General features: G+C 41.6%; 2 protein-coding genes across 6 annotated transcripts in view; one reads left to right on the top strand and one right to left on the bottom strand.

Moving 5' to 3' along the window:
- The window catches only part of LCP1 (lymphocyte cytosolic protein 1), a 45,264-nt gene extending 44,936 nt beyond the window's left edge, over positions 1–328 (bottom strand). Inside the window, exon 1 of the mRNA XM_038173425.2 lies at positions 272–328. The gene's annotated coding sequence lies outside the window, so the exon portion shown is untranslated. The remainder of the gene's footprint in view (positions 1–271) is intronic.
- Positions 329–417: 89 nt separating this feature from the next.
- On the top strand, positions 418–23,382 carry LRRC63 (leucine rich repeat containing 63). Of its 5 annotated transcripts, none has more exons than XM_013104433.5 (11): positions 470–542; positions 2,481–2,598; positions 2,913–3,021; positions 6,594–7,433; positions 10,389–10,523; positions 11,124–11,284; positions 16,519–16,617; positions 18,155–18,291; positions 19,064–19,147; positions 19,743–19,982; positions 20,728–23,382. In XM_013104433.5, the coding sequence occupies exons 4-11, from the start codon at positions 6,626–6,628 to the stop codon at positions 20,885–20,887; spliced, it is 1,824 nt and encodes a 607-aa protein (XP_012959887.2). In that variant the 5' UTR covers positions 470–542; positions 2,481–2,598; positions 2,913–3,021; positions 6,594–6,625; the 3' UTR covers positions 20,888–23,382. The 5 variants fall into 5 exon arrangements, with proteins under 5 accessions (XP_071888647.1, XP_012959887.2, XP_071888648.1 ...); XM_072032547.1 differs by having other exon boundaries at positions 472–542; positions 2,481–2,634; positions 2,913–3,031; positions 20,728–23,376; XM_005024811.6 differs by having other exon boundaries at positions 472–542; positions 2,913–3,031; positions 20,728–23,376.
- Positions 23,383–24,519: the final 1,137 nt, after the last annotated feature.

Raw genomic sequence — 24,519 nt, forward strand, 5'->3', positions numbered from 1 at the left:
ACGGCGCTTCCACCCCCCGCGATGCCTCTGCTATATTGCAGCTCCATCCAGCTCGATGCCAACCCGGGGGGGGCTCCGGCACACGCTCCCAGCCGCCCCGACCCTACAAACAGCGGGACCGGCACAGCGGTGCGAGCGCCCGGCGGCTCGCTTTAAATTAATTTAATAATTTAATTAATTAATTGAATTTCCTCCCCCCTCGTAGAAAATAAAAATGATAAAATAAGAATAAGAATAGTGATAAATAAGAACAGGCAGCGAGGGTAATTACCGGCGAGGAGGCACGCTGCGGCAGGCGGTGCCGGCGGGGGGCGGGCGGGCTGCCGCGGCCACGCTGCCAGTTCCCGCCGGCGCCACGCCAGGCCACGCCCCCTTTGCCGCTAAGCCACGCCCCCATCCCGCCGAAACCCCGCCCCCTTTGTTGTTAGGCCACGCCCCCGTCGCTAAGCCCCGCCCACCGCGTTCTAACTGTGGGGGCCCCCCCCGTGGCGGGAGGGTGTCCGCCATTTTGTGTGGCGGAGGGGAAGCCCCCGCCCAGCAGGGTGCGGGGGGCTGCTCATGGGGAGGGGGGTGCCTGGGGGGCTTATTGGGGTGCACATAGTGGCCAGGAATGGGTGAACCACAAAAATTTGTTGTGGTCAGGGTAGGAGGTAGCTACATCTAAGGCTTCCTTGGATCCTCGTCTAAAATCTCTCTTCATGACACGTCCATAAATTGTCTCCCCTTCTCCAGCCCTTGGCTTTGCTGCTATCGCAAGGTCTCTGCCTTCACCAGGCTGAATTTCCCCGCTTCTGATGTGCTCCTTCCCGTCTTCAGCATCGTTGGCTCTGCTGACTGCTCTCCCGAGCTAAATTAGCCCTACAGTCGCAACCACAGCCGTGTTTTTGTGGCCACAGTCTTTCAACTTCTTGCTTCTGCTCTCACTTGGATTTTTACCTAGAATTTGGCTATTTATAGTGGCCGGTGTTATCTCATGAGAAAATCAAGTTCTCGCTCCCTTTGTCTTTATCTTTCCTGTCTTGAGCATCTGGAACAACTCTTGCATCCAGCCCTGCCAAAAACAGCAGGGTTTCTTGTCTGAGCTCAAGGCACTGATGATTCCTTCTTAACTAAGTCTGAGAGCATTTCTCTCCCTCCTCGACCTGCCAGCCTGCTTCAACCCAGGCTGCCTACACAGGAAAGAAACCAAGAACATATTTCTATGTTTAGATGTGTGCGTTTTCCGGGTATGAATTCTACGTCTCGATTTTTATATCAGCGTTGGAAGGAGGTGCAGAGGTTGCCCAGAGGGTTGGGAGGTCTCCATCCTTGGAGGTTTTCAAGATCAGACTCTTTGCAACTCTACTAGTAAGAGTAACCTGCTCGGACCTTGTAGTCAACCCTCCTGGCCCAACATGAATTATTTTGATCTATGTGGCAGGTGCCAGGCAGAAGCCCTATCCTGAAGAGTGAAAGGCTACGATGATATCCCAATGTATCACCTGGGAAGACCAGACATAGCCATGGAGTGTTTTTCTCCTGTTCTTGAAATTCAGCTTTGGCTTTGTAATAATTCCTGCCTTGTGTGTTTTTTTCTGTTGTCCAGGTTTTTTGTTTGTTTATGTTCCTACTGTGCCTCTAGTGGGTGTGAACCATGCCACATTCTGGTTGTTTTTGTGCAGTGGTAGCTCATCCTGTGATATTCGACCATTTAAACTCAACATAAAAATTGAACTCCAGGCCCCCTTTTTAAGCTTCTCCTGCTTCTTCCTTTCTCCATCCCCTTATTTCGTTCTAGGTACCACGTAAGTCAGTGTAGTTACTAGTCCATAAGCTGTCTCAAATCTGATCTTGGACCTCCTTACGTGCTTCAGGACTGTGTTCATTCTTCAATGCATATTTTTGTTCTTTTCATCACAATTTGCATAATGCTGCACTTTATTTAAGTGAATCTTGTCCACATGCAAAGTTGTACTGAAGTCTCAAGTTTATGTACTTTACCAATAAATATTTGAAACTTTTTTTTCTTTGCCTACAGATCCGTTGTTTCTAACTGTATGTGAGAATTTTCTTAATCTTTGTGTATCTTCCTGTGAGCCAATAGCTTCCTGATGATTGCACTTTTAGTTTCTCTTCAAAGTCACTTTCATCATTGGTTTGTCTTTTGTGTTCCCCTTCTGATTTCAAGTTCTTTAGGGCAGAGTCTTTATAGTGTGTGATGTCTTACATGTCATTAGTCCTACACCAAAAAATTAAAAAGCCTAAGCCCTGTAACTTGGGACATAGATAATCTTGAAAATTACTGGAAATCAGAAATGTGCTAAACTTAGCTACTAATGAGTGGACTTCTGACACCAAATTAGTAGTTTTGTGATTGAATTCAGTATCATTACGGGCATTCATGAACTAATAAGAAGACAGAAGCTATTTGCACACTTGGCCTTTTTTTTTCCCCTTTTTACCAGGGTTAACTGTTGCTCTTATTAAATCTGTTTATGCAGCAGAAAACCTGTTTCCGGGAGATTTCAGAATGCTTAACGTGGGGTGTTTCTCTAATTTCCTGTGCCTCCTTTTCCTCAGAGATGAGAAGCTCTGATTGCTTCACCTCCTGTGACAGAGGTGCTGAAAATCATTCTTTAATGCAAACGTTTCAAGGTTAATAGAATAGCTCTTTCAGATTTATTTTTTTTTAATAATATCACTGATTTATTTCCTGAAACACTAATGATAATTAGAAAAACTGCTGAATCAGTCACTAAGAGAACAAATCTCCCTTTTTGGCTACTTGTCCTGTTTTATGATTCTCCTATCACCCATTTTATACGAGCAGACATTAATAGTTCAGCACATTAAACTGGAAATGCCTGTGTCTTTTGTTTTGACTTGTCAGATTTATTTATTTATTTATTTTTATTTTTTTGAAACCTCTGCAGTCATCTGTCAGGATCAGAGGCAAAGCAGAAAATGGATGAACAGCCGAAACTACTTCGTAGACCTCTGCCTCCTAAGCTGCCATCTAAGCTATCTACACCAAGGGAGAAGGTTGGTAAAGGTAAATTGTACAGAAATAGATCGTATAGTGCATAGTTTCAGATTCCATGTGCTCTCTAAAATTAACACAGAAGAAGATGGATCTATTGGTTAATCTATGAATACTCAGTGGAGTGCTTGGAGATACCCACACTGGCTCCAGTCAGCCAGTTCTAATGCTGAAGCTCCTGGATAGTGCTGTCAGAGATCTAGAACAGGCTCCATATGCTAATGTGCACTGCAGACACATTAACTTGAGCTGATGCTAGCCTGCCAACCTCTTACCCCAGCACAAAATGTGCTGTCTCTATTTCTAATTGCTATGGCTGTTCAGCAAACAATAAATCTCATCTGCATAACCCTTGTCAGCAAATGTTGTAAGCAACCAGTGCAAAGCCTTGTGATTAAGACTTCATGGTGATCCGTGTGACTTGTATCTCTTTGCGAGGCTGTTCATGTAAAATAGTGGAAGGGTGACTGGGGCGTGTGCTGGAACCTGAGTCTTCTACCTGTCAGACTCGAACACTACCTACTGGACAATAGAGGCTCATCTGAAAATATACAATGAAACATGAGAAAATGCTGGTTTCAAGAAAAGCTAGATTGAAACAGATCAATTCATACCATAGGGGATGTGAGATACAACTTCGATTCAGACAAAATGAAGAAACATGTTCGGGGAGGATGGTCCTGGTCTTCTCAGAATATACATTCATGTTCAAAGACAAATATTGGCTTATATTATTTTAAAGGCATCCAGGAAGTCTTATTTTATAACAAAGGACTTGTGGTGCAGTATGGTTCAGAAATAAATAGACATTTTGTGTGCCAGTATACGTGAATGAAAAGCTCTTTCCAGTTTATATAAAGTAGCTAGTGATTAAATATTTAAGCACTAACATTTAAAAATAAAAATGAAAAACAATAACATGATCTATAATCAAAATATTTTTAACATAAGTGATGAAAAATAAATAAAAAATGGAGACTAGGCACCAATACCGAAAACAGATCTGTAAAGAAGGATGCTAACTTATTAACTGGCTACAGTCAAAACTACAATGCCCCAGGATCTGCTGTAGAAGTATGGTGTACAGCATTTTGTCAATTTTATGTTAGAATAAATGTAATATGAAAGAATAAAGGTCACATGAAAGAACAGTGCTGTCCTTACAAACTGGGCTAAAGAAACCAAAGCAAGCTGTTATTTTTTATTTTCCTCTACATTCCATACAACCTCCTAAAGTATCTAAAACATCTCCTGTTAGAGTATCTAAATAGCTAGAACTGCTCAATCTTCACATGATCACCAAGACAGACCACCAGAAAGAAAAAAAAATAATAATTTTTTTGATGTTTGACTTACAGACTTGTTACAACTGTTTTTTGTTAGAACACTGTCATACCATATTTGTTATTAATGAATATTTAACACTAACTTAAAAGGAACAACAATAATATATCAAGAATAATACCTTTATAACAGTATTAAAAATATTAAAGAGAATTAAATTAGAGAAATAAGGTTGAAAACTTCGAAGATGTGAAGATCGATCCTTTGATATGATGAGGCCCTTCTGAAGATTATTTTGAAGGGCTGGTACAATCTATTTCTATACAACACAGCCTGGCGCTGCCGAAACAGATGTAAATATTTCTGGCTCAGTACCAGAGCTGTGCTTCAGTGATTTAAACCATTTTAAAAGTGATAGATAAACCTTTTATCCCAAAACAAAGTTTTATTATGATGGCTCTCCTTGTAGTAGAGCACGATGATTAGTGATGGGTGCTATTTATAGATTGCGTATTTATATAGTACACCTGACAAGAATCTACGAGCTGCACAGTAAAGTTTGTTCAAGGATCATTTCTCCAAGTGCAACCATTGCATGTGATAGATACTTGTGCAGCAGCATGAGCATTGATCAAAAAGCAGCTCTTCGGCAACGATGATTTGATCGTCTTGGGGGACGGACTTGATTCGTGCTTCATGAAGAGACTGAGACCTGGGACCAGGAGTTCTGAGCTCTGAAAAAAAGATGAGCCTCAATGGTGTTGCATGAGTGTCTTCCCCTGCAGAGGACTGTAGAAAGGGAAGGATGTAACACAATTAAGCAGTAGGCTGACAATGCAGAAGAAATTTCAGGGAGTTGTGGTGGTGGCCTGTGCCTGGTAGAGAGCTTGAAGTGGTCAACCACAATGCTGGGGGGCACGAAAGCCAGGGAGATGAGCCCACAGAATAGTCCCAGCTTTCTTTGAGAGCTGAGCTGTAGCGAAGAGCTGTAGAGAATGATTTCTCCCTCAGCAGGACCCTGACAATGAGTGTCCCTAGGAAAGCAAACAGAGCACCAAGCTTGTGGAACTGCACAGGCTGAACGAAGGTCATTTACCAAGTATTTCTTTGTTGATAAAAATGCCCAGGGCTAAATGACTGCTGGGTGTGGTACTGTTGGAAACTGGGAACTAGCTAAGGAGCCAACAGACCTCCAGAATGAGGTCTTAGGGATAGCCCTAGTAGCAAAGTCTGTCTCACACGTGAGGAGTATGAAATGAGCTCTCAGTGGTGTGGGACCACAAGTGCTCAGCACCATCCCATCACGCATGCTACTCATTGAACTGAGGTGAATAAGCTAGGTAAATTATATTTCTAAGCCTCTCAGTAGTCAATGAAGAGAGGTTAGCAATTCCAGTGAGTTGTTTAGCTGGCCGAAGATCTGGTTCACTCTCTGAGGGGTCTTTCTGCCCTCCCAAAGAGAGGAATTATATATCCTATTGTATTATTAACAGGACCAAGGAGCAGACAGGCTTCTGAACCTGTTTTGGCTGGGTGCCCAACAGCAGAAAAAAAGAATCCAGACTCAAAATAGAAGTGCTTCTGCAAAAGAATGATAAATTCTCTGAAGCTGTCTACAGCTTGGAAAAGATCCTGCACTTATTTTTAAGACAATCTCCAGAAACTGATTTCCTTGTTCCTTTCACAGCTTGGCCACAACTGACTTGGCCACAAGTCCACTCCATGGTGCTTTTTTGATATGGAGCTTTCCTAAATGTTTTCCCCCTTCCTTTTCAGTAGCGTTAACATGGGATTTAGATTATACCTGGAACAGAATAGAGCAGAAAGAGGAGCATTCACTGAAGGAATCCCATCTCCTTCCCACAGCTCTCATTGCCTTGTCATGTTGCACCTAGCAGAACAGATGCAGGATCCCTAAATAGGGACCTGGTGGCCACGAATTTCACATGCAGCAGAACGTTGCTCATTCATTTTTCCTTAAGCTACATAACTCACCTGCCCTTTTGTAAAAAAACCTGCCCTTTCTGTCCTGCTTGTTATCTAACCCTTCTACTGCATGCTGCGTGTCATTCAATATAGTGTATAGGTGAATTCTGTTTGTGTGGAAAAAAATACGAACTTATTGTGTGATTGGTAATGCTGAGATGCTTAGTCTTAACCATTTGTTCATTTCCTCTGAAGAAAAATCTTTAAAGGGCATGGAGATTTGTCACACAAACTTTTCCTTGAAAAGAACGCCAGAGTATGCATCATTCTAAATGTCTTTTATTTTTTCTTTTGTCGTTAACAGGCAAGGTTTCTGGACGATATCTAAGTAGAGTGATGAAGAGTACAAATGATGAAACTAGAAAAGCAGTGTCTGGAGGTCATGTCAGTGCTCAAGGGCAAGTCAAGCAGAAGGATGCTTCCCTCAGCCATGGTCAGATGTCCCAAAGTCTGCTGCAAATCCAGCACAAAGATACGTTTCTGTCTATTCATCAGATTTGCCACGATCAAACACAAGTCCAACTCAAAGACCTCCTTCAGGCTCAGTTCCTACCTGGCAGTACCCAACCCCCGTCTGAACTCGTTTCTTCTTGCCCAATGCATTTCCAACACAGACGTGTAGGTCAGCTTAAGCAAGATAGTAACCATGGGCAAATAGAGATCCAGCCCAAAGCTACAGGATTGCATGACCAAAGGAAATTCCGTGACCAATATGAAATTATTCCTGTCTACGCAAGCAGCCAAATGCCAAACCAGAGTGAACAGGAAAACGTCCTTTCTGTCCAAACTCCTAGGAGCAATTTTATTGCTATTAAAAATCTCAGTTTGCCTGATAACTTTGCCTTTTGCAAAAATCATAAATCCTCTTGTGTGAAGCACCAAGAATTTCAGAGCACTGTCCCCGACCATTTCACTCCTCCTGTATTTACACAGGAAAGTCTAGCTGCAGGTTCATCCTTTCACCATCTGCCTTTGATGACAACGCTCAAAAAGCCACTTGTTTCCCACTACAACTGTGAAGTCCTCAGTAGCAAATTAATGACTGAAAACAGGAGCCTGCAGACTGAAGTTAACACAGTGATGTTGTCTGATATCGATTTACCAGTAGTTGAAACAAGAAAGCCAGAGCAACAGAAAATCCTAGGTAATTTATATTAAATATCATAGTATTTTTTGTTGGTACAGTGTTTTATTGTGAGATTTTCCTAAACATCTCTTGCAGGGAGAAAAACAAACAAAAACAACAACAACAACAACAACAACTAACCTTCATTTATGTGTGGGTTTTTATTTGTGTGGGTCTTGGAATTTGTCCTCATTAGTTGAGAAATAGTCAGTGGAGAATTACAGCTTGTGCTAACTAAATTAAATGTTGTGTTTTCAGATTACAGCAAACGATGATTTAAATGTAAATGTGTAAATTAATTATAAATTATAGTAAAAGGGGACCGTGAAAAGTCCCATGCTGTAAATCTTTGAAAATGCATACAGAGAGAATGAGCTTATGTCAAGTTTCTGTAAGCCCAGGCTTCCTACCCACAGAGCACTGAGTGTTCTTGGTGCATTGTGCTGCTGCTCCAGCCGTGTTAAGCAGGTTTAAATGTTAAGCAGGTCTCATGTTTAGCAGGTTTAAAAATAAATACTGGCATCTTGTTTCTTCCCCTTCACAACCATTTACCATCTACGTCTACAACTGCACTGAAACTAGTGCTTATGTGGCCATGCTACAGATGAGATCAAGAAATTTATCCATTTTTTTTTAAAAAAAGCTCTATTTGTGTTGCTTCCAGTCCCATCATAGCATGAAACCTCAGCACTAGAGGTTGTGCCCGAGCTGGAGGAAGAGGGATGAACACCTCCAAGGGCAACCACAGTCCTGCCTTCCCAGAGGACTATGTGTAGTACACCACGGGTTTGTCAGTGCTTCTGAACCAGGTCTCCTTCCAGCAGAAACGTCACAGTGATAGTAGAGAAAATTTTCCCCATGGGTTCCATCTTGAGATGCGTTGATGGTGAAGCAGGGTTGCACAACTGGATTTAGATTCATGGAGGTGCTGCCACAAGTTGACATTTTTTTAATTACTTCACATTAGATGTATTTGGCTCTCTGGTAGCCAAGTCTCAAATGTAGAGTTCCTGGGTACCATTTGTCCACTCCTGGGTAGTGAGTAGCTCTGTGCTATGGGAAGAGGGGTTTTCCTCATCCTTCTGCTGTGGTGGTCTAGAAGCAGGTTCACAGTTATTTCTGTGCTTCCACCGTGAATCATTCACAGTGGAAATGGTGTTTTGGTGTGTGGTGATAAAGTGAAAGCACAGTCTCAAGAAATCATCACACTTGGGGTTTACATGTGCTTTGGTACGGGGGAAGTGACTCTCATTGCTGACGGGTTCTGTCACACAGCTTGCATGGACACAACTTGAAGAGAGCATCTATTCCGCTGGCAGGAACTCTGTTCACCGTGGTCAGAGTTTGAGAAATGTACATTTTGGAAGGAAAAAGTAGAACTTCAATTTTTCTGATGAGATGCGGTGACAGACACCTGACTGTAGCATTCATGTTCCTATTTGTATCCAGTCCTATACTTGTGGAAGTATAAAAGCAGCATTTTGTGGTTGCCACAGGCTTTTCTTTAGATTAAATAGCCTGAGCACACCACTTGTCCAAACTCTGCATGGGTGGGAATACAGGTGCTGTGTCACTAGGAACTAGACAGGTGGTTTTGAGGAAATGGATGGTAACACATGGAGGTTTCACCCTTCTGGAAAGGTATTTTGTTAGAAGGGTACTTTGATGTGTTTCTTTTCAGCTGCATTGGAAAGAAGAAAAGTATAATAAATCCAAAGTATTTTCTGGGGCCTTTTCTCAGCCTCTCCAGTCCCTTTGAGGAGCATCATCAGAGCTGGGAACAGCTGACGCTGTAGTGTCCCCTTCTCCCGCTGTTTCTCAGGCAGGTGCATCCCTTTTTCTTCCTGCCTGTGGGTGTTGGCCAAAACATTAAAAAAAATAATAATCTTTGAGGTTGGCCAAGCGCTGCTACCTTGAGTGACAGTGCAGAGTCTCCTGCACTGAACTGAAACTGAAACCTCAAGGGGGAAGTTCATATCTCCTAACTTCAAATCCCAAATCATGACTAGTAATGCATGCTTCTGCCTTGAGCTATGGAGAGAGGGACAGAAACTTCCAGAAGGCAAGTTTTACTAACCCCAGGTAAACACCTAAGATGGGTGGAATGAATGAAGCACAAAACAAATGTCTACTTTTTGACCATTTATAGTAAAATAGAGCTTTGCAGTGTCATCTGCTGGCTTATGCTTTCTGTCATATTACCCACGGCCCGCTGCAGAAGGAGCAGACCATAGCAGGTCTATTTTAGGCACAGAAACTCATAGCTGTTCACTGTAACCAGTGCTGAGGCTCCGTACTGGTTGCTTACACCACAGACACAGATCTGGTGACTGTGGCTTAGAGGGAGGTGTTCCTTCAGATTGATTGAGAGAAGGAGTACATGAGTGTGTGCAGCTTTTAAGCTGTATATTTATTTATCTCCTGCTAGTGGTCAGCCCTATTAGTATTTGATCTCAAGTTTTAATGCTGAGAATGCTTTTTTTGTGAAACTATTTTGTAGTTGTTTAAATATAAACCTTTTTACGATAAACAACACAATCTTAGGCTCAGATTTCCTGGGACGTAATTACCCCTTAGCACCAGTACGGGCTGTAAAGTGTCTTTGCACAGAAACACCAGGGGTTCTGGTGATGACAAGCTGAACATGACCCAGCATCATGTCCTTGTGGCAAAGATGGCCAACCACATACTGGCTGTATTAAACCAAACGTAGCCAGCAAGTCAAGGGAAGTGTCCGTAACCTCATATTCAATACTTCTTAAACCACGTCGGGAGTACTCTGTCCAACTTGGGGCTCCCCGGTGTAAGACAGATAGTGATACACTCCAGCTGAGGCCAAATGAGGTGGTCAGGAGGTCTTTCTTACTGCATTTGTACAATGTACAAGGCTTTAACACAATAAAATTATGAGTCATTTGGATTAAGGATTGTATTTCTTGTGTGCAATGTCTTCTGCTGTTGCTTTTTCTTTAGAAATCACCTCACACGAGAAAATTAGAAAATCTGGTTCACCAGAGCAACTTTTGCAAGAACAAAAGAAAGAAAAAGCATATATTATACACTATGTAAGGCTAACTGAACCTGGAAGAGAAGAAGGACCCTTTACAGGTAGGAACAAGATATATGTCAGTTTTGGGAGATGAAACCAGAGGAACAGCATGGGGTGACAGTCATAAAGAGGCACTTCGGGAAATCAGATTCTCAGAAATGTGCCATGACAACTCGAGATTGTAGGGGACTACCACTACATGCTGTTGCATTAGCAAAATAAATTATAGTGTAACAAAATCATTTGCAATCTTGGCTTGGCTTTGAAGTGACAATGAGGTTGAAGGTGTAAGACCTAAAGTACTTGGGAGAAAGATTCCACTTCTGAACCCTTTCGTGTTGGGTTCAGTTCTGCACAATGAGAACCCTGTCGTCTCCGTCACTCCAAATGGTAACTGTGGAAGGAGGCAAACTGCTGCCATTACTGTAGGCCGTAATCCAAATCTACTCCCTGTGACCCTGAAATCTTTATATTTTTATGCAGATATTCATGAGTTAAATTAATTACTATGTGAAAATCTCATCTGAGTATGGCAACAGAGAATCGAAATGATTAGATTTAGGAGGTTTGCTGAACACCTCTTATTCAGTCTTTATTTTCTAATGTTTGCTTTCCTCTAAGAAATTCTGTAATGCTTGGCATCCTTTTTCATATCATAGACTCTAATGGTGCCCCTGATGGCAATAGTGTGGACGATGCTTGGGAAACCACTTTCCACTTTATAGCAAGCAAGCAAGATGAAGAGGAAAAACTGATGTTCAGATCCCAAGTGAAAGTATGGCATTGCTCCTTGCATCGGAAGACTGCTCTCAGCCTGCAGGTAAATCATTTAAAGATGCACTAACATTGCTGTGCTTAAGAGCAGCTTTCATTCAAAGTATCTTTTGGCTTTGTAACTTCATCCACAGAAAAAGTCATCTTAAAATTCTTCCTGGACAACTGCATGAGAAAAGAAATGCCTGGAATGACTTAAAAATCTTTTTTTTTTTTCTTTTTAACAGTAGAGCAGCTGTACAGATAGGTGTTTCACATGCTTTTCTTCTGTAGTTCCCATGCCTACATTTTCCACTGTTTATTTCTTCTTCTATCTCACTTCCTTTCCCCATTTCTCTTGTATGTTCACTGTGTCTTATTTTCTTTCTGATGCATCCTGCATAATTTTCATGGCACTTGATCAGTGCTGTATCTTCTGTAAAAACGTTTGTAATTTAACCTAAATTATGTCAGCACCATGCAAAAGGGTTGTCAGATGTGGACAATGAGAAAAGGTTCCTTTTGCTTTTGGGAAGGAACAGCAGAGGTTTAATATTTTGGGGTTTCTAGGAATTTGTCTGCTGATCTAAATTTTTTCCCTTGATGGGTCTGAACGAGCAGTTGTAGTCTCCTAGCTGAACATGACAGAGAAGGCTTCACCAAATTTCTATGTAGGATTCTCTGGCAGAATTTTTGTTTCTGTCCATAAATTAGCATGAGGAAATATTTTTCTAAGCCACTGCTCTATAAATGGTTTGTAGGCTTCCCCCCACTGTCTGCTGCAGGATTCCGTTGGAGTAGCAGTTGATACCTGGATAAGCAAAGTCCTTCTTGGAGGTAGACAATGGGTTTTATGTATCAACTTTAATATCTCAGAATAAATATATCCAGTCAGAAGGGTGATCAGGAAAAATTGATCAGGGACTTTGGGAATAATACTAACTGAATACACTTTAAATGCACCTCACTCTTAAGCAAATGATCTGTGTAAATTAACCATAAGTATTCAATTCCTTTTACTATGATCTTGAAATAATTGGTATTATTGTTTTCTCTCCTGTTCTGTCATCAAGAAAACCTGTTGAAATGTCAGTATTCACTGTGAACTTGCTCAGTATCTGAAAATGTCACGCTGTGATGTGGCTCTTTGGAAGACGTGACAAGAAGTACCCCGAGTTGTTTGCCAGTTATCAATATGGTACAGATTTTGTCTGATTCCTATTCATTTTGAAGTTCACGGCGACCATATGCATAAGATGTGTCATTATCAAATCAAACAGTTTATGTCACTTTATTATCCATTTCTGCAAGTTTCATCAAAATGGAAAGTGGCAGTAACAGAATTGGAAATACCAGAACCACCATCATGAGCAAACAGTGCTGACAGTTCTCTTTCTCGGTGCTATAAAAAACAATTATTGATTTTTCACCTTCTTGCCAGCAATACCCCATAATGGGTGTAGAAAAAAAAAGTCTTTATAGAGCTTTTTTCTCTTTGCTGAAAAGCGTATGGCATATAAACTCCTCAGCTGTATAAATCATCTCCAAAGCATCCGAATCAATGGAGCTACTCTGCACTTTACCTGCTGAGAGCTGAGATCCTCGGACAACACTTCCTCCTTATTCAACTTATCTACATTTTACCTAGTAATTGTTAAGAGAATTACTTGCTGACATTGCTGTCATTTTGCTGACGTTTTGAGAGGTCTCACTGGGGAAAGACAAGCCTTGTCAGGTTATTTTTAGCATGCAGTCAGGCATCGCCACATACTAAAAAGATTCTTGGTTCATGGTCATCACTGGTGAAACCTTCTTTACATTCACACTTTTTGGAGGGTAGCTACTTGAATTAATTTAAACTACTTCAGACTAGTTAAATATCACAGCATTGTGCAATACACCTCACTCTTAAGCAAATGCTCTGTGTAAATTAGCCATAAGTATTCAATTCCTTTTACTGCGATCTTGTGCGTGCAATGATCTGTGCAGGTCTGCTGAGAGCTCCAATAACAGAAATTTGAAGATTTGTCATATTACACCTTTTTTTTTTTTTATCTATGAGAGAACTGAGAGACCTGATGCTTCTCTGAGGTTGAAGTTCTGTTCCTGGAAATTCACTGTGTCTAAAAGTTCCAGAAATCTGGGTTGCTGTGTTCTGGTATGCTGTACAGCCGTGAGGATCTGTGTGTAAAGGATTTGCATGATCAATACACAAGAGTCATGCCAGACTTTAAAATCAACATGAAAACCGGGGAGGGGCCTCAGTTCAGAGTAAGTGCTCTGGTGTTCCACCTATTTCCTGGCCACCATTGAAGAAAAACAGTCCAAAATTTTGCAATGGATTGATTTACAGAAGTTGTCAAAACTTCCAATTTTCTTCCATTTCTCTTTCGCAAAACACATTTTTTTATTTGTCTAAGGCATCTTTTGTTTAACATGTTGGATTATTTATTAAAAAAAAATGTTTGTAGGTTCATAAAAGGATGAAATAAAACTAGTATCTTTCTGAGTCATCAAGAAATTTAAATTTGCTGAATATAAAGCAGTACTAAATGTTATTGACAGTGCTTTCTATTGGGAACAGGAAATATTTTCAGTGTCTCAGAAACATATTTGATATGAAAACAGGTTTTCATGCAACTCTGCACTAAGTCTTGCTTTTGTGCTTGAAGATGTAATTAGAAGCTCCAGCAAAAAGCAGTCCTTTGACTAAGTGGTACCTGCCCACAGATTGTTGTTAGAGACACATGACTCTAAATTTGCCTGACTTTTAAGCTCTTATGATCCTATCAGCAGATGGGGACCAAAGCATCCAGCCCACTGTCTTGTCCTTGAGGAGTCAAGGAAAAGAGCTTTGTCTGAATGGGGAATGTGATGAAAGAGCCAAACTCCCCCTGCTGCACAGGGCCCAGGAGCTGCTGACTCCAGAGCACTCCGGAAGAAAGGAGGAGGCCAGAAATTCGTCTTCTCCACACCACTGACTGCCAGCTCTCCTGCCTAAGCCCACCAAGGAATCCTGATGCGTTCATCTGGTTTAGGCTGAAGGAGGACAAATTTCCAGGGTTTGCTGCTGTTTCAGATACTCTCATCATTCACACGCTCAAAAACAGAAATGCTGTGAAATGAAAAAGGGAAGGACCTGCACGTGAAGCGGAGCCACCACAATTCACACAGCTCAGTAAATGTCAAGATATTGGTTCTCAGGGTTATCATATTGCTTAGAAGACAAAGTGCTTCTGTTTTTGCTTCTATATCCTCGAGGACAGTTACTTAAAATCAGAAAGAATTGTCGCAGCTGTTTCCTAAATCAGTGAACTTTGTTCCATATGAGGAACTGATATTTGAGAGCTCTTATCTGTTGTTCATGAACTACCCAATTTGAAACAATTCGTCACCATAACAAATGTGAACTCCATGACAAAATCCTTCCAGTATCTCAAACTACCTTGCTCATCTCTGGAATATTTCACAACTACCAGTGGGAACATCTGCAGTGGATTTTCATTTTTTGCTGGAAATATTTTCCATATTTAGAATTACATTTTGCAGATTTTTGTTAACATCCAGAACAATTTTCATTTTTTTATTTTTTTTTAATTTAATGAAATATAGACAATCTAGTAGTAGCATAACCATGAGAAATCTTCAGATGAAACATTGTTTTTCTTGCAAAACAGATTCCAGGAATCTGAGAAAATTCTGAACTCAAATAATCCTCATTATTTATATTCATGTACCTATTTATTATGTCTTAGATTGTTTTGTATTGTAATCCTTAGAATTAGATTTGATATGACTACAGGCAATTTAGTAGGTAGTGTGTGTTATGTAGATATACTTTACTGTTTATCTGTCATGAAAATTATTAATTAATTCTGGCTTGCAAGGAACCAGATGCTAGATTTATATCTTAAACTGTGTTTGAGATTGTGTGTGACACTAATTAAATATTATCTCAGCATCTATGTAGTTTCAGGCAGTGTGTAACAATAACTTTATGCTTTTCCTGAGATGTCAGAATAATGATAAATAAATCTCTCCTAGCAGAGATTTGTGCAAAGTTTCTTAGGTTAGAAATGAAAGTAAGAATTTAGTAAATGAATGACGAAATGAACAAGAGTTTCACTGCCTGGGTCTGGAGATGTTTTGTATTGCATGTTTTGGGTGTTTTGGATCCTTTAACAGATAGTCTATTCCAGAACTTAGCAAGTCTTCCTCAGCTCATATATCTTGTACACCCTAAGAAGGTTATGAAAGAAAGTCTAGCACAGCTTGAACAACATTAGAGTGGGATAAAACGAAAATGTAAGCCAAAAATCACAGAGCTTAGAGGCAGCAACAAAACTGGGCAACTTATTTTATCACACAATTAGGAAAGCAGCCTGAACCAGAGCACTAATGAGAGAGGACCCTGGTGTTCTCAGTGGCTGCAGGTGTAGATCTTGTGTGCCTGTATCTTAGTTCCCCTCTGTGCAAACATGTTGTTTCCCTGTTCATCTACATTGCAAAAATATTCGTTCATCCCCAGTTTTTCTTGGTGTGCACAAACAATTCCCTCTACAACAAAACTGTATTGTAGTGTTGGGCTGGTTCATTGCAAGGCCCAACCTAATAAGCAGCGTGGGCAAGACTGCACCCGATTTATCTCCCTTTTCCATATTCATTGAATGCTTTAGGGCTTGTCCCCCTGTATGTCATTGTTCCCTCTATTAAGAAACCGGTATGGCAGACTTCGGGGAATGCCTTTTAATTATTTCAGAATTTGCTGTCTAAAGTCAACAACAACAAAAACAAACAACAACAACAAAAAGAAACAACAACAACAAAAACTTCCAGAATAACAATTATCCATGAAAGCAGAGGGGAGACCCCCTAGCCAAGTACTAAATAGTGTAAGTGCAGTCAGCTCTCAAGCAGGTCAGCAAGGCAATGTGGACACATGCCACCCTGTACCACATAACATGTAGCAAGAGTTGATTGCTCCTTGAATGGGTAAATTTAGCAGAAAGTCAAATTCTGGACTGTGTCCATTCTTGAAAAAAAAAACAACAACAGGTTATTTGGATGTGATGGAAAGGAGTAGGAATGATACTAAAGGATTTCATGGCAAGAGGTAAGATGGGTTGGGCTTAAGCTGACTTCATCCATAGGAGAATCAAGTTGTGGTATTTCTGATTTTCATGACAAATCTGTGAGCCCCAAGGAACTGTTCTTATGGATGTTACTTTTTTTTTCTTCATTTAAATCAAAAGGCTGAGAGGCTTCCTTACACAGCTGACCCATTTTTTATATATCTTTTAGGCCTACTTTTTGTTTCACCTTCCAGACCTGACCCCTTTAATGGACACCTTGGTCTGCCTTAACCTGTCATTCAATAATTTACTCTTCTTTCCTGTGGAGGTATGTACTGCTTATTTTCCATTGAAAATATTATAAGGATGAAATTTTACAGGTTAGATATGAAAAGTAACTTTCGACAAACTGTGATTTAAACACAAATGTAATAGCACAGATATTAAAAGTAATAACTTCCAATACTCAAATTCTTTACCATTTTGGTTATTTGGGGTCAGTAAGAATCAGGGGAAGAATCACAGAAGTCTTCATGGCTGTCCTCCCAAGCCTCTGTCTGCTCTCACAGGTCTCTTCATCCATCTTCTCCCCCCAGCAATCTGTAACTACAACTCCCAATAGTTTCAGTCTGCCCAACTCGCTTAAGGTATCCAGACATGATCTGCAGCTGCCAAAAACCTGCAGTTACTGGGCAAACCTAAATTCGAGCAGTCTTAGCATGGACAGAATCACTAGGAATAAGGAGCTATTAAAATTTAGAAAAGGTTTAGTGGACATATACAGACTACATATTTTTTTCAGACACTTGTAGTTTGAGCAAATTCATGACAATGCAGACAGATGTGTCCACGTTAGGGGACTGTGGGCATTTCCTTGCTTCTTGTTTTAAACAAGAATTGTCCAGGATAACACACACATTGCCAAGCTACCTGATGCAAGAGTAGCTACATGGTTATATGGTCTTTCCAGCTCAGGCCCAGGGCTGTGCCTGCCATGGCGAAGTCTGTCCTTGGCCAACTTGAAGTTGTAGATGCAGGCTTGAAGGGCTCTGGAAGTCTTCTAGTCCAAACCCCCATTCAAAGCAGCACCAGTTTAGACCTTCAGATGTCTTCCTCAACAGCAGAGGTATCTTGAGCTGTGGAGCTAAAATGCTATTTTTCAAACTTTTTCCAAAATATGTTCCTCCCTACTCCCTGCCTTTCTGACTCACCATCTCTATGCAGCCAAGCATACAAGACCTTAAGAAATGAGATGAGTAACTTAAATAATGGTGCTTATAGTGGTTAACAATCTCTTTTGAAAACTTTCACTATCCTTTTTGTCATTCTTACCCATGATTTGAAAAACACTGCAGTAGCCCTTTCAAAACCAGGAATATTTATCAGGTTGTTTTTTAGGGTCTTCTCAAATGCAGACCAAACAAAATATTTTTCCTCTGCTTTCCATTCATATCTTTATTAGCAAAAAACATTTTTGAATCATACATTATAGAAATGAAGAATTTAATCTCTAAAAGGTAAAATGCAATGTCAGGAGCAAAAATAAGGCTTATAAAGAGAAATGCTGGACAGTCTTAGCCAGCAGCACTAGCAGCTCTGCCTGCAATTCTCAATCACAATGTTTTAAGTGATATGGAAAGTGATTGACAATGGTGTCTCATATTGTATCTGCAGGAATACTTTGAGTAGTTAGCTATATCTACATATGCAGTACTTGTATTAGCTAATCTTATAATATTTATTTCCTAGTTCTTCCAGCATAGTTTGCTGGTACTAGAAATGCAGAATACTTAGAACAGAACCGTGCCATGCTTTACAATAAACAGCTGTTGGTTTTATCAGTCCCTGTCCCCTTCCCTTCTCAGGTGTTTAATATTAAATCTTTACAAGTGCTTGTGCTCCGCAACAACCCCATCAGAAAAATCCCAAATGACATTCAACGACTGAAGTCACTCAAGAAATTTACAATTTCCTTCAATTTACTATCAGATCTTCCATCTGGGTAAGGTATTTTTTATTAATCGAGAGATTTGCCACATTTACAGGCACAAACAAGGATTTCTGTCTTGGCATTTTTATACATTATAATCATTCACTAATTTTGATTCTAGCCATTCCTTTAACCCAAACAAAAAGACTTTTTCATAGTACTAGGAGATGGAAATATCGAAGGAGCTAAAATACCTTGCCTTGTGAATCTTCACTACATCTATATATGTTAGTCTGCTGTAGCTCATTTTCAGTAAATAGACTAAAAATATTTTAAAGAAGAATGGCCTTGTGGCTTCCATCCTTGGCTCTACTGCCTGCCTTTGTGTAGCAATAAAAATAGGTAGCATTTTAAAATTTAGTCAATAAACTAAAATATAACTGTCTTGTTGAGATGCTGAAATACAGAGGCAAAATTCCATTTCTAGAGTATTTTGGATTGCTAAGACCCAGCTTTATCCCCCCGGCTTTAGATATTTAATTAAGGCACCCATCTCAGCATCCACACTGAGTGGAGAGAATACTTCTAGAGATCATTTCAGCTCACAGAAGAGCTGAACCCTATTTTTGGATGTGGAAAAGAAGCTAAGTCACCATACATGTTCATAGCAGGTAATAAAACAGAGACCTACACACTGTGCAATAATTAAGAATGATTTGAGCTCCAGGGTTGGACTAGATGAGCTTCAAAGGTACCATTCAGCCTAAATTATTATGATTCTGTGATATTATTTGTTTCTCTCATCTAGGTTTCTAATTCATCATTGTCTTTTCTTTTATTATAGTTTGTTTCTATTAGAAAATCTCCAGAATCTGGACATTGCCTATAATGGTATTAGAGTTATTCCTAATGACATCAAGAACTTAAGGTATGTAAGCAACATAAAATGAAACTAGTTCTCTACAGCATAATACCATAAATCATATTTGGATATTGATTTTATCAGTGAATACATGGGGAATATTCACTGTACCCTCTCTTCCCTTTCTTCTGTCCATGTGAAAGGCTCATTTCAGCTGAAACAGTAGATGGCAGTTGTATAATTGTGCCACTTGAAGATAGCTGTAAGTCAACCTTTCCCATGCAAAATATGATCATTCTTTCATTTGGACCGTATGTGTTTATGTAAACTTGATTTGCATGATGAAGAAAAAGAAAATGCATTTCTAAACCATGTGTGGTGGCTTTCAAGCAGTGTGAAGTGTTGGTTAGACAAGAATTAAAACCCAGCTCTATGGAACCCTTACAAGATAACTCAGTTATTGAAACTATAATTAGAAAAATATTGTATCTACAGTTGTGTCCAGTACACGAAGTGCACTGTGAGGAACACAGAGCATTTTATGCACATCTCAGTGCAGTAGTTCATCTAATGGGGATTAGGAAATTATATAAGCATGGTCAAGGTAGGATATAATGTGAACAGCCCATCAATAAATGCCTGGTGGTCCTTAAAATTGCAGGAAGCTCGAGTGTTTGAACACTGAAGGGAACCAGCTCTCTGCTTTGCCATCTGGGGTTTTGAATCTTCCACTAAAATACCTCAGAATAGAGAATAACTTCATACACCCCTTGTTATGGAATGAAAAGGTGCAGAACCAACCTCAGAAGCTCACTCATCTGGCTGCCCTTTGCTTCTCCAGAAATAACCTAAAGGAAAGATACACAGACATCACAGAAGATATTGAAAAAATATTGGATGAGTAAGTAACAGAAATATGCTCTTCTCACTTGATCCCCCCATAGGAGTATTGTGTGCAAGAAATATGCATAGTTGGCCCCTGATGAGTAATTCCACAAGTGTTAGGAGTGTGGAAGTTACTACTTTGTCCACTGTTTCACATGAAATTGATGCTGGTCAGTGGTATGCTCTTACATACTGTGGTGTATACAATAGTGCCCATGTATGTATGCTGAGTTCAGATGTTGTGTATATCTGTATGAAAATTAAATTACAGTTAAAATTTATTGGACACTGCATGCAAATTCTTCTATTTAATATTCCTGTTTTTTTACATGGCCACCCATTCTCCAGACAAAATGTGTGTTGCATCTTCATGTTCTGGCTGCACATGGGGGTGTTTCCCTTCCCTTCCCTTCCCTTCCCTTCCCTTCCCTTCCCTTCCCTTCCCTTCCCTTCCCTTCCCTTCCCTTCCCTTCCCTTCCCTTCCCTTCCCTTCCCTTCCCTTCCCTTCCCTTCCCTTCCCTTCCCTTCCCTTCCCTTCCCTTCCCTTCCCTTCCCTTCCCTTCCCTTCCCTTCCCTTCCCTTCCCTTCCCTTCCCTTCCCTTCCCTTCCCTTCCCGTGAATCCAGCGATGAGCCACAGATGTTCTGAGGCCAGATAATTTTTCATTTGTGCTTGTGAGTGCGGAAGTTGAACTGCTGTCCGTGTGAATATGGTCTTAGAAGGATGATGCAAAGTTTTTGACCCAGTTTCTTCCCATTGCAGTTTTACTGTCTGTGACTGCTGCAGTGGACCTCGCTATGGTGAAGGACTTCGGCTCATCCAAATTTACAGGAATGTATTTAAATTCGGAAGGCTTCCCTTTTACTTTTATGCTTGCTCATCATCGTGCCTGAGAAACTTTGTGTCTCAGACCGGGGCTTGACAACGGTACTTTGCGAAAAGCGATCTGGATTACAGCAGAGAAACTATGAATGGGACAAAATAGTTCAGAAATGTCTGATCTCATGTTGTGTTATTCTGTTGGACAGCCTGGCACTCTGCTGGAGTGCTGGATCACTTGCTGTGTACCATCAGCATGTCTTTCTTAAAGTGCTTTCAGCTCTGAGTGGTCTGTTTCAATTCATCTCCATACTCATTGATACGAAATGAAAGGCAGACTCGGCCCTATGCAAAATCAATGAAGGTTTATGCTGACCTTATGTTCCTCCAGTGATACCTAACAAGGTAGAGATTCTCCCCTGCTGCTACCAGTAAGCCATTTTACATCACTGTACTTGTCATTGCTTTGAAAATGAATAATTTTGTTCCTGAACTACAAAATAGTTTTAGTTAAATGACAAAAATCCCTTATGAAGGCCACTAGGACCCGGAGGCAGCCCAAGGGGAAGGAGAAGGAAAAGATAGGGGAGAATGGAAAACTGATGACACAGGCCTTGTTTGTGCACAAGTACTCCCACGGACAGGCCACCGCCTCTGCTCCCGTGGTTAGATTACAGAACTTATCCCAAAATAATGGTCAGATAAAAGGTATCTGTAAGGTCAATGGCAGGGCCCAATACATGGACCTCCTGCTGCTCTGTCTTCAGCATTGGGTGGACTCGGTGTTGTCTTTGTGTGGCTCCTGCAGAATGATGATCTGTATGAGTAGGTAGGTGCAGTTGGGTGCCTTGGCAAGCTGCAAGGAGAATTTAGGCACCTGTGGACAAAGGACAAACCAACGATGGAGGTAGGCTTCACTCCATCAGGTCAAAGCACCTGGAATCTGCTTTTTTGGAGCTGAAGGATGAAAGCAATGAAAGCACCGCTGTGATTCCTTCTCCACTTGCTCAACTAATTGCACTGAAAACCCCAAAGCACTTTGTCTGTGCTAGGATTGTTGCTGGAGGCAGTTCATTTGGTTGAATATCCTTTCAGTGCCCAGCCCTGGGCTGCCAGGAATGGGGTCAGGCAGCAGCCTGCTCTGGGAAAGAAGTTAGAGAAATGTAAATGCAAAAGCAGAAATGGATGTTCCAGAAAGAGAACCGAAAGAGGGAATTCAGAGGTTTTTAAGAGAACCCATGGGCATTATGGTGAAGAGAGATCTGAAGGACTTTATGCAAATGATAATAAAGATTATTCAAACACGAAAAACAGGGAAATGCCACTTGCATGAAGACTGCCATTTGCTAAGTTTTAGGTCTTTGCATGCAGAGTAGGAAATAGATTTAGGCCCCCCAGCAGCTGCAGTGCCTACCACAGAGCAGGTGACCTGAGCAACCACCCCCTGATTTTGAGAGGAACGGGAAGAAAACTCCATGGTAGAGAAACAAGGAAGATTTTTATCTTTCTTTAAACTTGTCTGGGACCAATGTAGTCCAGAGGATTTGTGCGTGCTGAAGAGCGGATTATTCAAAACAATTTCAAAGCATCACAAATCCAGGATTTAGGAAGATCCACGGTAAACTTTCCAGCAGCTTTTTGCTTTCTCTTGCCTAAGACTTCAGGGAATGTGGGAATAGAGGTAGGCGAGTCTGGGGGTGTGGGAGTAAGGAGCAATGCCACATGCTGAGGTTAGCACGCTGGGTTTTCCCCTGGTTTGGGCAGGTCTGGCAATTTTTGTAGCTATCGCCACACAGGCGTGTTTGCACAGACTGATGTCCATTAGGGCTGCACAAACCTGAGCTGGCTTATGTAGAACCAGCCCCCTCTAGTGGTGTTTTCTGTGAAGTTTTAATGTTTTGGGAAACTTGCTTTGCTTTTTACACATCAGGCATAGTGTGAAGGGTTTGTGACACGACTGTGAGTTAAACTGCCTGACTCACTTGCAGGCTGGCTTGCCCAACAGAACAAGGCTCAGGGAGCCAGCTACCTCCTGAAGTTTCCATCCAAGTGTGAAATGAAAATTGTGATCAAACCAAGCAAAGCTGCTGCTTGGCAGATGAATACACAGCTTTCAATTCAACTCAAACTCTTATCCCCTATGTGAAAGCCTTCAAGCCTTATTTATCTTTTGATAAAACGTGTGGCTACGTTTTGTACCTGTGAAATACAGCGAGGTTTCTGGGCCAAGACTCAGGGCTGTATTGCCCATCAGGAGCAGGCACTGTGGTCATCTGGTCCCTTCTGGAACAAGTCCTCCTCCCAGGAAGCCACCACAGCACCACAGCTGTGCGTTAGGCAAGCACAGCAAAGAAGTGCATGTGCCAGGGAGTGGAGTTCACAACAGGAAAATCTGCAACGCTCTGTGCTTAACTGCTCCGTCCTGTTGCCCCATCACATTTACAAAATTCTCAACAGACGTGCTCCTGTTGTTGCTTTCCATTCCTTTCTGCTCCTCATTTCCTCCTCTGACTGATCTCACAGGTACAGATCCCTGCTGTCCTCGGTCTGTCCTGTGCCCAGCTTCTGGCCCCTGACCCTTTTTCTCATAGATGTGTAAAAAACACTCCTCTTCATTCCTTTATTACCCCTCATCTTGGCTCAGGGCAAAGTCTTTGGGTGATGCAGAGTGCAAAATGTAAGTGACGAGTTATTTTTCAGCATCTGGTTGCCTGTGGCTGAGAAACCCAGGGCTGGGCATGGCAACATACAATCTTGTACAGGCCCTGAACACCAGACTGGCCTCCTGGGGTTTGTATGAGCAGTTGACAAACAGCACACAGCTAGAAACTGAAGCTTATGCACAGATTTCACAATTTCCTGCAGCCCTGGTGTACAAACCGCCACATGGTGGGACATCTGCCACGTGAGGCTGTCGCTTGAGGAGCACCCTGGCACCATCACCAGCCATTCCCAGCAGGGCCCTGGGTCTCCGTTCTCACTCCTCTCACTCCGTGCAAATGCAGCCATTAACCCCTCATTCCCTCCTTAACAGGGAGGGAACAAAGCACCCAACCTTTTGCAAAAAGCAGGAAATCCCTGGATCCTTTCTTATTTCACAGAGACTGATTCGGCGTCAGCAACTTTTCTCTTGTTCCTCCTTCCCCAAACCCAAGCAGAACTCACGAGTGAAGTCCCGAATCGACACAAGTTTGGTGTTTATTGGAGGGTTTTGTACAATATCTGTGGTCAGTCAGAAGTTAAGTGGCAAACAGTGAATATTGCTGGGAAAACATAAAGGGAAACTCATCGCTCTCCTCTGGTGAGCACTTAGCACACTGCTGGGATGAGACCTTCATGGAGATGTGCCCTGGACCCAGCACCAGAGGCTCAGAGGCCAGAGCCAGCAGATGTGCTGGTCGTGGATCTCCCCATCTCTTGGAAGGAGCAACTGGGAGGTGACTGGGGCTGCAGGAGCCACTGGGAGAGGGCACAGCCATCTCCATACAGCACCTGCTGGAGCAGCAGTTCTGCACATTTGCTTTGTGAAATGGGAAGTGCACGCATTAGCCAGCCAGAAAACAGTTTTGAAATAGGAACTTTTGAAGTAGGATGGGCTGGTAGTTATTTCTGCTTTCCCATCAGCCTGCCAAATACCGAGATCCTGGGGATTGGGGTCAGGGGGTCTGGCCTGGCCTCCCTAACACTGGTACAGAACTTGTGCCTGGCCACTGGGGCTGACTGAAGGAGCCCAAA

This window comes from Anas platyrhynchos, chromosome 1 (assembly GCF_047663525.1).
Source record: "Anas platyrhynchos isolate ZD024472 breed Pekin duck chromosome 1, IASCAAS_PekinDuck_T2T, whole genome shotgun sequence".
NCBI classification, from domain to species: Eukaryota; Metazoa; Chordata; class Aves; order Anseriformes; family Anatidae; genus Anas; species Anas platyrhynchos.